This window comes from Galeopterus variegatus, unplaced genomic scaffold (genome assembly GCF_000696425.1).
Source record: "Galeopterus variegatus unplaced genomic scaffold, G_variegatus-3.0.2 Scaffold36, whole genome shotgun sequence".
Lineage (NCBI taxonomy): Eukaryota > Metazoa > Chordata > Mammalia > Dermoptera > Cynocephalidae > Galeopterus > Galeopterus variegatus.
In genome coordinates this window covers 639,189-654,558 of record NW_007726147.1, presented here as the reverse complement: position 1 = coordinate 654,558, position 15,370 = coordinate 639,189, and the positions used below count along the sequence as shown (strand labels likewise).

Here is a 15,370-nt window from a genome sequence, read left to right as displayed (position 1 = left end):
AAAGAAACCAGGCAAAAAAGCATACTGCATGATTCTATTTACATCAAAAGCAACCAAAACTAATCTGTAGTGTTGGGTTCCCGGTTGCCGTTGGGGACAGAGGCTTTCAGAAAAGTGTTCCTTTTTTTGAACCTCGGCGGCGGCTACGCAAGTGTCCGTTCACTCTGCGGCCACTTGTCACGCTGTAGACTTCTGGTCTGCGCACTTTTCTGTATATCATACTTCAATATGAATATTTAAACGTCTAGACCGCAGGTCTCACCGCAAACCCGACCGCGCCAGTTGGACGTGCGGGGCGGCGGGTGACCCAACCCTGTACCTCACTTTGCTGCCTGGGGTCCAAATCCCAAGGGCGGGGCCATTCGACGAATCCCACGGGGCCCCGCCCCTCCTGGGTGGAGCGAACATTCAGCTTCCCTCCAACATCAAGGTGCATTGACTTATGAAAATTTCCACTCTGGTGTTTCCACATTTTGCTTAACTTTCGGACACAAACGTCTGGAATCAGGGGCCCCCCCGGGCTCCACATACGCCCCAGGAAAGAACCCAGAACCGGAGACGTCCCCGACGGCGCGCCGGGACTTCAGGCGAGAACGAGCCTGGGGGCGGGACTCTTCGATTGCTTCGGCCTAGCTGTCGAGCTGCGCGCGCGCGCCGGCTGCCACTGGTGCTGCCTGGCGACGGGGCGCGGGGCACGCTGGGACTTCTCGCTCGCGGGAGGCGGCTGGCGGGCAGTGGTGTGAGGGAGCGGGAGGTGGCAGGATGGTGAAACTGACGGCGGAGCTGATTGAGCAGGCGGCGCAGTACACCAACGCCGTGCGGGACCGCGAGCTGGACCTCCGGGGTGAGTCCAGGCGAGCGGGCGGGCAGTGCCCGGGCCGCGGCGCGCGGTCTCGTGTTCCGCGCCCTGTCGCGTGCGCCGCGGCCGGAGCTTGGCCCGCAGGCCTGCAGTCAGGGCCCCGAGCGGGACAGCGCGGCAACCGCCCGGCTGATTCTTGGCATTGTTGCCGAACGATCATCCCTTTAGGCTCTTCTGGAGTCATGTGTTACCCCCGCTGCTACTCACAGATGTGTCTGATTGACTTCCCGTTTCGCACCCGTGGGCCTCTATAAGGTCTTGCTTAGCGTATTTCTCAATCTGAAGTGTTTGAGGGACGGGAATATATCTCAGATTTGTGACGGAGGAAACTTAAGTCCCGTAGCAAAAGCGATTGTTCCTTTCCCCCACCCCATATTTTCTTATTCTTAGCTTAAGTTCTCTGATATTTCCTTTTTATGAAAACATTTTAAAGTTTGACCTGTTTCACCAAGGCTTGCCCCGCAAGTGGGCCGTGTGTAAGTGGTTGACGCTCTTCAACTGTTCAGATCCTTGGTAAGAAATTGGGAGTGCGGCTGGGTAGTTAGCATTTCAGGAGACTGCTTTAGAAAGGATGTGAAGAGCAACTTCTCTGGGGATAAGATTATGGAGTCAAGGCCTTAGATATGTTCCCAGGGGGACCAACGGTCTGAGAGCGTCATTGCTGCGGGCTGTGCTTTCTGCTTAGATTACTTGCTGACCTTTGGGAAATTCTAGTGCTTTTATTTTGTTGAAAGTAAGTTTCTTAGAGAAAGGTTCTGTTCAATAGCAACTCACCATTTTCACTCTCTTGGCACACATTGATCTCTGTCATCTCTCTCTGTCTGAAGTGCATGCAGTGATGAGAATATTTAGTTTGGTGCGGTACTTACTTTGATGTTCGTGAAGCTCTGAATTGTGTTCTTTAACTTTGGCTGGTTCATTTCTTTAGCACCTAATACATTAATTATGCCCCAAATAGACAAATCACTGAGTAGTGTATTTGAATGAATTGTTGACAATGTGACTTACATTTAAAATCATTGACCTTTCGGGCCTGCCCGGTGGCGCACTGGGGAGTGCGCTGCTTGGGAGCACGGCGAGGGTTCAGATCCCATGTGGAGACCGGTTCCCGCTCACTGGCTGAGCGTGGTGCGGGCGCGACACCGAGGGTTGCGATCCCGTTACCGGTCAGTAAAAAAGACAAAAAGGAAAAAAAAAAAATCATTGACCTTTAGTGCTGAATAGAAGCTGGGGAGGTGAAGTAAGGGGGAACTATGAGGATATCCTGATGGGTTCTGTGGAGTCTTGCCTGTGGAAATGCAAGAGATTGAGGACTGTTGTCCACGATGTCTGAACAAGTTCTGGGCATTGACAATAAGCCAGTCAAACTGCAAATTCCTAGCTCTAAGACCTTAGAACGGTATGAAACACCTTGAAAATATTTTTATAAATGTTAGCTACCGATATTATTCTTAGTAATCTCCATTGTCATCGCCTTTATCCTTGTCATCAGCATCTCCATGTCTACTGCTAGACCAAAAGCTTCATGGCCCTGGGGACTTGTGACTCTTGTTTTTTATTTTATCTCTAGTACTTTGCACAGTGTTTCGCATGGTATATAGGTGCTAGGTAAATACTTCCTGAATGAATGAATGAAAGCCTTAAGTCTAATTACCATAAAATACTGCTAATGTTTTAAAGGACCTTTTAATTATATTAATACTTCTTGTATATTTTTTACCCTCATTTTATAGGTTATAAAATTCCCGTCATTGAAAATCTAGGTGCTACCTTAGACCAGTTTGATGCCATTGACTTTTCTGACAATGAGATCAGGAAACTAGATGGTTTTCCTTTGTTGAGAAGGTTGAAAACATTATTAGTGAACAACAACAGAATATGGTGAGTGCCTGCTAGTGGAAAGTACTGTAATTTATTTTTTCTATAGTAAACGTTACAATGTTTCCTGAGGAAGTTGTAGAGCATACTGCCAGTTAAACCTGTGTGTTTCTTAAAATGAACACTGAGTTGCACTTTTCCTGTAAAGTTCCAGAGATTGACTTGGCATTGGTCTAGTCTTATTTGCATCTTTCCAGAAATCTTATGTATTTATATATTCATGGTAAGTTTCTAATATAAATTTAAAACATGTTTTTTATACACATTTTGGCTTCTAAAACAGATGTGTTATACCTGAGCTGTGAATGCAGAATCACTTATGTTTCTGTGTTATCTGCGTGAAAAAAGTCATGAAGTGAGCTAAGTAGTTTGTTCTACCCATGAGTCTCACCTTTTCTTAGGTTCCACTGGACAGCCTGACAGTGGAAAGAGCCCCAGGCAGCATACAGACGGCATGGGTTCTAAAATCATCCCACTTCTGTCACTGACCTGTGGCCTCAGACAAGGCATCCCTTTTGTGCCTTGTTTCTCTTTTGTCAGACAGGGTGTTGGAGGAAGGATCTCCAAGGTTCGTCTAATGTCCTCTGAGCAAATGCATAGGTCAAATTGTTAGTTTATTTCATTTTCACTTTTACTAAGAGTCTTTCTATTTTTATTTTAGCCGTATAGGTGAGGGACTTGATCAGGCTCTGCCCTGTCTGACAGAACTCATTCTCACCAACAATAGTCTTGTGGAACTGGTAAGTGGAATCTCAGTATTATTTTTTATGTCGATGTTAAAGTGATAATATTTTGGATAATAGGTTAAATAGTATATTATTAAAATTAGTTTCATCTGTTTTTTTTAATGTGGCTACTAGAAAATTTGAAATTACATATCTGACATGCATTAAATTTTGTTGGGTGGTTCTTTCTGTTCTGGACATTTTATTGTCTTACTCTTCACACTAGATGATCAATCCACCTGGAACTGGTTTTTATATGAGATAAGGGGCAAGTTTCATTTTCATTATGTGGATATAAATATTTTGAACTATTTATTTTTATACTTTTAAAGTTTTTTAAGGAATTTATTTTTTAATTGAAGCATATCGATTGTACATATTTGTGGGATACAGAGTTATATCTCAATACATGTATATAGTGCATAATGATCAAATCAAGGTAGTTAGCATATTCATCACAAAACTTTTATCATTTCTTTATGATGAGAATAATTGATTTCCTCTCTTCTAGCCATTTGAGAGCATACAATAAATTATCGTTAGTTATAGATCCCTAGCACTACTGTACACCACTAGAACTTATTTTTCCTATCTGGCTGTAATTTTGTGTCTATTAACCAACCTGTCCCAATCCCCACGTCCCCCTGCTCTTCCCAGCGTCTAGCAACTACAGTTCTACTCTCTACTTCTAAAAGTTCAAGTTTTTTTTTTTTTCTTTTAGATCCTACATATGAGTGAGAACCTGCAGTATTTATCTTTCTGTGCCTGACTTTACTTAACGTAATGTCTTCCAGGCTAATCCATGTTGCTGCAAATGACAAGACTTTTCTTTTATGTGGCAGAGTAGTAGTCCATATATAGCACATTTTCTTTATCTCTTCATCTGTGGATAGATACCTAGGTTGATTCCATATTCGGGGTATTGTGAATAGTGCTGCAATAAATATGGGGGTGCAGACATCTCTTTGCTATGCTAATTTCTTTTGGATAAATATCCACTAGTGGGATTGCTGGATCGTATGGTAGTTCTATTTTTAGGTTTTTGAGGAACTTCCATACTGTTTTCCAATATGGCTGCACTAATTTACATTCCTTCCAATAGTGTATAAGAGTTCCCTTTTCTCCACATCTGTGCCAGCATTTTTCTCTTAGATAATAGCCATTCTTCTAACTGGGGAAAGATGATGTCTTACTGGTTTTGATTTGCATTTCCTTCATGATTAATGATGTTGAGCATTTTTCCATATACCTGTTGTTCATTTGCATGTCTTCTTTGGAAAATGTCTATTCAGGTGATTTGCCCATTTTTTAATCAGATTGTTTTTTGCTGTTAAGTTTCTTATATATTCTGGATATTAATCCCTTGTTAGATTGAATGGTTTGCGCATATTTTCTCCCATTCTGCTGGTTGCCTCTTTTTGGTCTATATGTCTAATTTTTAACAAAATCTAAATACTATAAATTGTTGCATAACCTAAATTTTTCACTTAAACACTGGCTGTTTAAATTCATATTGTATAACTTGATTTTGTGTTGCTATGACCTTACCTCCCTTGCCAATTTCTCTGATTGTTTAGAATGAACTATATGTTTCTTTCCTCATGGGCAGGGTCCATAGCATTCTTCAGATTCTCAGAGGGGTGCTTGACTCCAAAAGTAAGAAAGCCCTGGTCTGAGGATATTTTCTTTCTAAAATGTATGAAGTATTCAACCTTAAATGCATGTTCATAGAAATGTGTCCCACGATAGGTGCTGTTAGAGAAATTATAGTTGTGTTTAAAGTTCTTTGCAAAGGTGAAGACTTGCTCATCAATTATTGAAAGAGGTGTGTTAAAATTTCACATTATGTCAGTGGATTTGACTATCTCCCTGGAGTTCTGTTGATTTTAGTTTCATATATTTTGAGGTTATCTTATATGATATATACAAATTTTAAATTGTAATCTCTTCCTCGTGAACTGAACCTTTTCATTATGTTGTGCCCCTCCATCTCTGTTACTGCTCTTTTACCTTGAGGTCTGTCTTATTTGATGTAATATACCCAAACAAGCTTTCTTTTGGTTTGTGTGATAAATCTTTTTCCATCCAAAATTTATTTTCAGCTTTTTTATATGTTATATTTTAGATTTGTCTCTTAAAAACAACACATGATTAGAATTTTTTCAATCCTGTCAGAAGTCTGTGTTTTAAATGAATTGTTTATATTTAGTCTATTTACATTTCATGTAAGTTCTGGTATATTCTGGTTTGTCCTCTCTCTTTTTTGGGGTTTCTATTTGTCCCATGCATTCTGCATTTCTTTTTTTTTTCCTTTACCGTGGGCATGCTCTCTCTCACAAATCTTTTTCCTTCTAATGTTTAGAAATTATTTACTCTATTAGTCAACATCCTAGGAATTAAGAGATACATCTTTATCAAAGTTTACCTTCCTAAACAATATAGTACAATGACCTTAAACATTTTAGCACTCCCCTAAATTATGTATTCTGTTTTATTGTTTTTTTTTTAACCCATCTACACATCATTAGGTTTTATACTGTGTGCATTGTCTTAAGTGATGGTGTGTCGGAGTCAAGCTCTAGAGCTCCCTCTGGTGACGTTTGTAAAGTATTTAAAGGTGGCAGCTTGCTTTCTGAGAACTGGCGCTCTCTTCCCCTCCCCTGCTTTTTATCTGTACTTTTTTTCCTTATAGTCCTTTTGCCCCTGTCTGCTCAATTTAGATCTGTTCCTAGCAGTTTCTCCTCAATGTAAGGCTTTGTCCTGGAAGGGACACAGTTTTTGATTAGTAGTAATAGTGGGGGCCCAAATTGCTCTAGCCCCTTCAGACCTTAGCCCAGACAATATTGGAATGTGCAGAAGCTTCGCCTGCTGTTCTCAAACTGAGCACCTGTCCGTCGTCTTGGAGTTCTCCAGTTTGTCACATGCCTCCTTGCCTTCCCCCTCTGCTGCTTCCTATACAAATGCTGTCACCATGCAAGTCTTATAGCTCTCAAAACTGTTTGTCTCTACTTGTTTCTACTTTAGGGTTCTTGAGGAATATCTTATCACCTAGTTTGGTTGTAGCTGTTAGTCATAGGTATTTGGTTTTGCTGTTCTTATTGCACTGTGTTTTATGGGATAATGTGGGAAGATTCAAAAACTACCCTGACTTCTACCCATAATTTAATTTCTTCTTTTTTAAAAAATAAAAATAAAAAAACTGTACTGCTCCTTGTCCTTGAAAAATTATTGGAAGAGATTTGTGGGGGGCCTACAGTAAAGGTGACTTGCCTCAAAGACAATAGGGCTTTGTTGTTCCCAGGTACTTGAAGGTACTAGCATGGAAAAACAGCTTACACCAAGATCCTGACTTGAGGATTTTCTCTGTGAATAGCTTGCTCCAGATTCACATCAAGTTTGTCATTGTTTTCTTTTCTAAATCATTGCTCAGTAGCCATTTTGAGATGGCTGTAGGAAATCAATTTTTTTTGCCTCTTATGCTTTTGAGACAGTAGGTTTTAATGCTAAAATTTTAAGTTTAAGAAGCTCAAATGTATTTACCAGTTTATTCAGTAGAAATTATGTGAGCATTTCTGATATGCTTATACTGGGCTAGATCCTAGAGCAGTAAAAAATAAGTAAAAGAGAATGTGGATACTTGCTCCGAAGGCAAAATATCAAAATAGCATGTGTTATGAGCATTCTTATCTGTGGCTGTTATTTTGCAGGGTGATCTGGACCCTTTGGCATCTCTCAAATCACTGACTTATCTAAGGTATGTCAGTTATTTGTTGTGGTGACAAAATTAATGAAGTCTTTTAAAATGACATTTTTTGTTGTTGTTGTTGACCGGTAAGGGGATCGCAACCCTTGGCTTGGTGTCGTCCGCATCACGCTCAACCAGTGAGCGCACCGGCCATCCCTATTTAGGATCCGAACCCGTGGCCTCAGCGCTAACAGCACCACACTCACCTGAGTGAGCCACGGGGCCGGCCCTAAAATGACATTTTTAAAGCTGCTTAGCTCACTTGGGAGAGCATGGTGCAAATAACACCAAGGTCAAGGGGTTTGGATCCCCATACTGTCCAGCTGACAAAAAAAAAAAATTATCATCCTTGACCTTAAAGCAATTAGTTGGTGAAAAAGTACTTTTTAAAATAAGTATTGAAGATATTTCCTCAATATTACTTAAATTGTTATCACACTGAAATGTGAAGAGTAGTGAACTTGCCCTTGATTTATAGATTCATTAGATTATTCAAATGGACCTCCTGAATGCTGTACTATAAACAAGATTGGCATTGTGTTGTTCCTTTTCTTGTAGTATTCTAAGAAATCCTGTAACAAATAAGAAGCATTACAGACTGTATGTGATTTATAAAGTTCCACAAGTCAGAGTACTGGATTTCCAGAAAGTGAAACTAAAAGTAAGTATTATTCTTTGGTTGCGAGTCATTATAGAGTTGTGTGTTTTTCTTTATACTTTTAAATTGATTTTTTCAATTGCCTAATTGAGTCATTTTACCATTAGTTTGTAATGGTAAAGTTGGCAAAATGTGAGAACCACACACTCTAATGTGAGAGTGAATATTAATAAGGGATTGTCTGCTTGGATACATTCCCAATGGGGATCTTAATATAATCCATTTTTGAGCAGCTCTGATTGTTGGAATGATTTTTTCCCTTTATTGGGAGGTTTTGTTTTTGTTTTAACTTTCTCAGTTCCTTGGGAGCCCCTTTTTGAAACTGGGAGAGGGAACTTTCTTCAGGGAGCTTCACCAGAGAAAGCAAGATCATTGTGTCTCCTTTTATTTATTTATTTATTTTTTGTCCTTTTTTGTGAAGGGCCGCACCGCACTCAACCAGTGAGCGCACCGGGGCCATCCCTATATAGGATCCGAACCCGCAGCGGGAGCGCTGCTGCGCTCCCAGCGCCGCACTCTCCTGAGTGCGCCACGGGGTCGGCCCTCCTTTTAATTTGAAATTGGCTTTTTGGTATTTTTACCAGCTCAGAGTATTTCAGGAGGGTTCTCTTCCGTGTTTTCTGAGGAATGCATCTAAATGCATGTGGTATTCCTATTTCCATTAACTCTGTGTGTGGTGTCGCTGTAGGAGCGTCAGGAAGCAGAGAAAATGTTCAAGGGCAAACGGGGTGCACAGCTTGCAAAGGATATTGCCAGGAGAAGCAAAACGTAAGATACGGATATCCAACTTAACTCTACTTCACCTTCAGAAACACTATCTATCTGGCAGTTTGCCTCCTAAAAGTCAAACAAAAAACTGACTAATATGTTACCAAATTTGAATGCTGATAATCTCTGACTATCAGTGGTCCATACATCACATGAAATTTCTACCAGGTTAGCAGAGAAAATATTTCAGTATTCAGTCTTAATATGATATTATATACATCCTGTTTTCTCTATAGGAAGATGAACTGGGTGATGTTTCTGAAGGAGAGAGTTCTTGTATCAGTTTGTTAACAAAGATAAGATACTACACTGGTTGAATTACTTTCAAATCTTTTGAAAGTAAAAGAGAAGCAACTTCTTTTGGTCTGGATTTAACAATTATGTTCTTTCCCGCTCCCTAGTTTTAATCCAGGTGCTGGTTTGCCAACTGACAAAAAGAAAGGTGGGCCATCTCCAGGAGATGTGGAAGCAATAAAGGTAATAATGTGCTAGGATTCTTGGGCTAGAGAGAGCTGAGATGGATATAGGACACAAAATTGTGTAATAAACCGAGTTCTGGATATTGTGGATTCCATTTTCCTATAGTTGTTAGAATCCAGCTATATTTCTGTTTAAGGAAAAGCTAAAATTTTAAGATATGTGCAATGATTATTTGCTCTCTTTTTTAAGAGAGCCTGCAACTCTTCATCAATTTTGGAAATTTACGATTTGGTTTCTAGGTTGGTTTCAGTATGCCAATAAAATTCTTCCCTTAACACAACTATTTAATGTTCCAGCTTGAAAAGCTGCTGTGAATCTCCATGGGTGTTTTCTGGGTGATTGATACTTAGTTGATATTAATTGTCCATTTCCATTGTCCTCTGTCTTCCAGAATGCTATAGCAAATGCGTCAACTTTGGCTGAAGTGGAGAGGCTGAAGGGGTTGCTGCAGTCTGGTCAGATACCTGGCAGAGAACGCAGATCAGGTCAGAAAATGGTGTTCTGAAAAAAAAGAAAGAAAGAAAATGGCTTCCTGTCTTTGTACGTCCAAGTTAATGATACACTTAAAGTGATTACAAAACAGTTTAGATGCTATAATCCAAAAATGCCAGAATTGTGCCTCTTTAGTATCAAATCTAATGTTCAGAGAACCCCTTTTAATGCTGTTTGAAGATAAAGTATTTGATAAGGAAAAGTTAAGTCATTGGGACTGGGGGTTTTTTACGTAAAAGATGAAGCAAACATTATTTCGTAGTCATGGAGTGAACTGAACTCTAGAGGTAACTTTCACTAAGCTGTATATAACAGCTTAGTAGATAGGATCACAGGCTCTAGAGCCAAACAGCCTGAGGCTCAAATCTTACCCTTATCTGCTCTGTCCTTGGGCAAGTTTCTTCATCTTCCAGCAAGTTTCTTCAAGTATGTTTTCTCATCTTTTAATTTGAGATGATAATGGTACCATCCTCAAAAGGTCTTTGGGAGGACTAAGATGTTGCACTTAGTACAGGGTCTGACATTAGCAAATTTTTGATAAGTGACCATTCTAATATTTGAATGACTAGTTTGTGTCAGACAGCATGTTGGGCACTGGGGATATTAAGTAAAAAATACTCAAATAAATGCATATTATGAATTTTGATGTGAATGTAACAGGGAATTTCAGACTGCTAGCTCAGGGAAAGTTTCCTGGAAAAGTAATGTTTGAGCTGAGAGCTAAAAATGAGTGAGACTGTATTTAAGACTAATGATTCTCACTGTGTGGTCTTTGTGCCCCTGGAGGGTGTGTGAGGTGGTCTTTTTCTGTAATAACACCAAAGTGTTAGGTGCTTTGTTCATTGTATTAACATTTGCACTGATAGTCGATTAAACTGCTGGTACCTCAGCAAGAGTGAAGGCAGTGGCCCAAATGATGCAGTTATTACATTCTTCCCTGCTATGCACTCCTAGTAAAATATATACCAGTTTCACTTAAGAATTTCCTGGGTGAAGCAATGAAAGTTATTTCATTAAATGTCACCCCTTGAGTACATATCTTTTTGATCTTCTGGGTATAACAGGATGAGGGTACGCATGAAACACTTTGAGTTGGCTGGCTCTTTCCATGCACTGGTGGGGTTGTTTGAGTTGAACAGGTATCTTCTCAAATATGAATGAAGTGAGCCTGTCACTTCAAGGAAAACAACTGATAGTATTTATTGCCAGTGGTAAATTCAAGATTTCAAGGAAAAATTAAAATTTGGAAAATTTGTATCCATCACCATAACCTTTACAGATTCCTAGTATTTAAAAGACTCTTCTGGGGAAGTCATTGGTGATATTAATGAATGTGACTTTTTTTTGATGAACTGGCTAGTACAGGGATCCAAACCCTCAAGTCTTAGCTTTATCTATACTGTGCTCTAATCAGCTGAGCTAACTGGCTAGCCCAAATGTGACTTTTTTGATACTGTGTAACGAAATGGCTGAACATATGGAAGATCTGCAAAACTCAGTGAACCACTGTTTCCTGAATGATATTACTAAATCATGCATGGGTAAAAAATCCATTCAAAATACAAGATAGACCAAGGGATTTTCAAGAGTATGAAAAGTTTATTGATAACCTTTAAGAAACTTCCGCTCATCAAGTTTCATAATAGCATCTAATAAGAATATCCACAATTACCTGCAAAGACTATTTCTCCTTTTTTAAGAACTATATGTCTTCATACTCTTCAGTCAAAACAACTTATTGCAACAGATGGAATGCTGAAGCCAGTACAAGAGGCCAGCTGAGTCTTAAGTCAGATGTTTTGTTTTGGATTACACTGTTATTTTTTATAAAAATACAAACATTAACGTGTAATGGTCTTATTCTTTTAATGGATTACTGTTTTTAGGGCTGGCTGGTTAGCTCAGTTGGTTAAAATGTGGTGCTAATGAATTACTGTTTTTAAAAATTCTCAATTTTAATTTCTAATATAGTATAAATAAATGTAATCTACATAAACAAAAGCTTTTTAGGTCCTTACACTAAAAAGTTTGAGAACTACTGAACTAGACAAAGGCAGAGAGGCATTCTAGGCAAGGGAACTGCATGGGCAAGAAACCTGCAGTGAAAAGGCACACTTGAACTGAGGGCGGCCAGTGTGAAAGAAGCTCAAGGTACAGGGTGAATGTGGCCAGATGAGACCACAGAGAGTAAGCCCATGCAGGACATGTGGGCTGTGTGATGAATTAGGTCTTTTGTCTTGAGAACTTAGAAGTTAAAGGCTTTCAAGGCTCGGGGGTGAAAGAGGTTGGGAGGGAGCAATATCAAAACTGTTTATTGTGACTATAGTATGACGATTACTGAATGAATTTGCTTCTTCTAGAATGTTTTATTTGGGCCATAGGGTCTCTTTGGGTTTTAAATGTAATCTGAAAGCATGTTGGGGAGAGAAAGATAGTATATTGTTCATGGTACTCCATTTGCCAGATCTCAATGGGCCCAGGCTTCTGAGCAGCACTCCCTGAGTGGCGTTCTTTCTTGGTAGTTTTGTGCCTAGAAATCTGATGTTTGGATCCGACTGTAGAAACCGTAGACTTAAACATGAGTAATTTCCCCAAACAATTGACAGGGCTAACAGGATACATTGACCAAGATACCTGCCATAAATAATTGAATAAATGTTACACTTTTGGTCGTTGACATATTTCCCAAATTTAGAGACAATAAAGTCACTGAATATTCCCAGTATGTGGCAAGTAGTAGGTGGTGCCCACATGTTTTTTTGAATGCCTCCAGCTTCTTTGGCCATGTTAGTGGCAAGAACAAAACATGAGTATAAACTTTTTACCTACACAAAAAATGAATTATCAACTACCATGAGAGGCAACACTTTTGACTTTCCTAAGAAACGTTTGTGAAATTGGTTATCCTTTCTAATAACTGCCAAAGACAGACTGTCCCTGGAATATAAACTCCTCCCTGCTTTTGGTCTTTTTGTACCTAGTCCATTGCCTAGCACACAGTAGCCATAGAATGTACACTCACATACTAAGCAAACAGATTTGCTCAAATTGATATGACTTCTGGTTTTATGGTTTTCTTCAGGGCCCACCGATGATGGTGAAGAAGAGATGGAAGAAGATACAGTCACAAATGGGTCCTGAGTGGTGTGGATGTATAATGTAGGCCGTCTTGGGACAAGTCTTGCTTTTTGACTATTTCCCCATGTGGAATGTTAGCCTTGTTCGTGTCAGCAAAATGGAATCTATCAGCATTGTCAATGCTTGAAACTGCTGCTGATAATTTTGTAATATAAATTTTGAAATCTAAATGTCAATTTTCTAAGAAATTGTAAAAATAAAGGCCACTCACTGTGCTGCCAAGTTGTGTATCTTTGTGGCGCATTTGTAGTGAGGTATAAGGACATATTTAAGTTAATGTAGGAGGTCGGCATTTCCAGGCTAGTCTGGCAAAGCCACAAGAAGTGAATGCTGGAGACTTCCTAAAGTATACTCAAAACTGACACACTGTTGTTTCTGCCCACTTACCATTAACCAAAGCAAGCCACCTGGCCAAGTACAAAGTCAAAGGATGGGGAAATATTCTTTTCCCACCTTAAGGAGGTAAGTAAGGATACAGCTGCGAGGAGTGACGAATTGGGGCCAATTATTTGGTCTACCATGGTCAGTGACAGGTGGGAGTTCTGGTTATTGTCCACCTTTGTCCTATTTTTGAAAAAAACACCTGAGCAGTTATAATGAGCAAAGTGTTTGCTAAATAACTTTATGGTTCTAGACAAGCTAGGTGAGGTGATACACCTGATTAAAGGGACAAAGGTAACACATAAGCCTGGCTAGGAAGAATGAGTAACTTCTACCAATGGGACCATAAGAACAACATGCTAGGAATGGAAACGAAAGCCTATCATCCATGCAAATAATTCAAATAATTCAAAATCTATTAGATTTTAGTTGAATATATTATTCATCATTATACTATAGTTCATAATAGTATACAAAGGTACTTTGTATATGCTTAAATGTGCATTATTTTCACGAGTTGGTGCTGGTTTCCATTTTATATGGCCAAGTTGTGTGAAAAGAATTATTCCCTTTTTTTCAATGATAGAAAGTAAATGTTACTATTTAATCCATTTTGGTGCTTACAGATATTACAGGGCAAGGTGGATAAACAATGCAAATAAAGCAAACTTTTTTACCCTCATTTAATCAGAGAAAGCATTTTGGCATTTTTACGATGTACAGGTTGACTTAATTCATCGACATGGGTTGAAATCCAGCAACAGCAAATGTATGCAACTTAAGATCTTCCTCCATAGCTATTCTAAGTATCTTAATTCCTGAGCTACACTGTGAGCTCTGAAATGGTGTTCACTGCAACATCCTTGAAGCTTTCATGTCTTAAGTCTGACACCTATTGTTAAGGCAAGGAACTATCTGTTAAAAGCTGTCTTAGCTAACCCAGGCCACCAATCCTAACCATTAAATGATATAAAAATAAAACTGTATTCCCAAGGATTGATTGAAACTCTTGGGCTGTTATCCCTTTTCAGAGCATAAGCTTCCTGAGAGAAAAGAGAGGCCCTAACCATTTGCTTCCATTAACAATGACCTGACTCCAGAACAATTTATGTAATGTTCTTTGCAGCATAACAAAAGGTCAGGCAACCCTGCTCATCCTGACTAGTATATCAATATTTACATACAAGCTGTATGTAAAGCTGATCCTGACCCAAGTATTGTAATCATAATCCCAAGATCAGTTTTAGCACATTGAGTTCCCGCAAGATGTCAGAGCAAGTGAGAAACCTAAAGCAAAGAGTGATGATTCATCTTTTACAAGTGAGGAAAACATCAAGGAGGAAGTAAAACTCATCAATGAGCTATCTTCACAGCCTTAATTGACAACATGCAGAGTCCTCAATTTACTGATTTGAGGAGTCCGTTTTCAAAGTGGCTGTCAAGGTGAAGAGTTTTCAGGCTTTTCTTTGCGGCCTATGAACTCCAGTCCTTTAGTGGCACTAATCCTCTGTTATTGCTTTCTGAATAAGGAAACATTGGGAGTGCTTGACTAGGTCAGTTTATGTCCCCCTTGAATTTCTCAGCAAATGAGCGATGGAAGCACTGGTCATATCGGTCCTTCATGTCAGTTTATGGTTTCTTCACGCTGTTCCTAGTGATAGCATCACAGCACTCTGGTGTCACCGCTATTATATTTGACTTTTGTTATATTTCTAATTTTCAGCCCTTCTTTTGGGACACAGCTAGGTACGTGCACTTAAAATGCTTATCCAAGAAAACCTCGAGGTCAAATTTCAAATAGAGTGGTTATGGTTATCACAGAAGTGGTGACATCTGTAAACCCTGAAACAGCCAATCCTTCAAGATGGATTCTGATGTGGCAAACTGGGTGTAAATTCACAGGGGAGCCAAGTAGCCATTTGCTAACTAGAAGTTACACATGTATCCTGTTTGGGAATTCCACAAGCTACCTGTCCTTGTTTAGTTTATTCCATTCGCAACCTGCTGCCATTTGAATTTAAGACTAACCTGTCAAGTGTTAACTGGCCAGAACACAGCAAGCCATACCCTCTTTTGCATGACAGGCCAAACCATTCAGGACTGAACAAGCTTGAATCCCTCATTTGCATAGAGGACTTGAGTGGGAACCTGGGCGGGAATTTTTACTATATAAGACAGTCTTTCTCCTTGCTCTGGTGGGGCGCACTTTCCTTTTGTGCCAAAGGGTGTGTCTCCCTGGTTTGCAA

The 15,370-nt window shown here is 39.6% G+C and overlaps 1 protein-coding gene across 1 annotated transcript; it reads left to right on the top strand.

The window, feature by feature from the left end:
* Positions 1 to 599: 599 nt before the first annotated feature.
* Positions 600 to 12,965, top strand: SNRPA1 (small nuclear ribonucleoprotein polypeptide A'). Its single transcript, XM_008571053.1, has 9 exons — positions 600 to 844; positions 2,593 to 2,740; positions 3,399 to 3,477; positions 7,170 to 7,216; positions 7,766 to 7,868; positions 8,554 to 8,633; positions 9,035 to 9,110; positions 9,505 to 9,598; positions 12,688 to 12,965. The coding sequence occupies exons 1-9, from the start codon at positions 763 to 765 to the stop codon at positions 12,744 to 12,746; spliced, it is 768 nt and encodes a 255-aa protein (XP_008569275.1). The 5' UTR covers positions 600 to 762; the 3' UTR covers positions 12,747 to 12,965.
* The last annotated feature ends 2,405 nt before the right edge of the window (positions 12,966 to 15,370 follow it).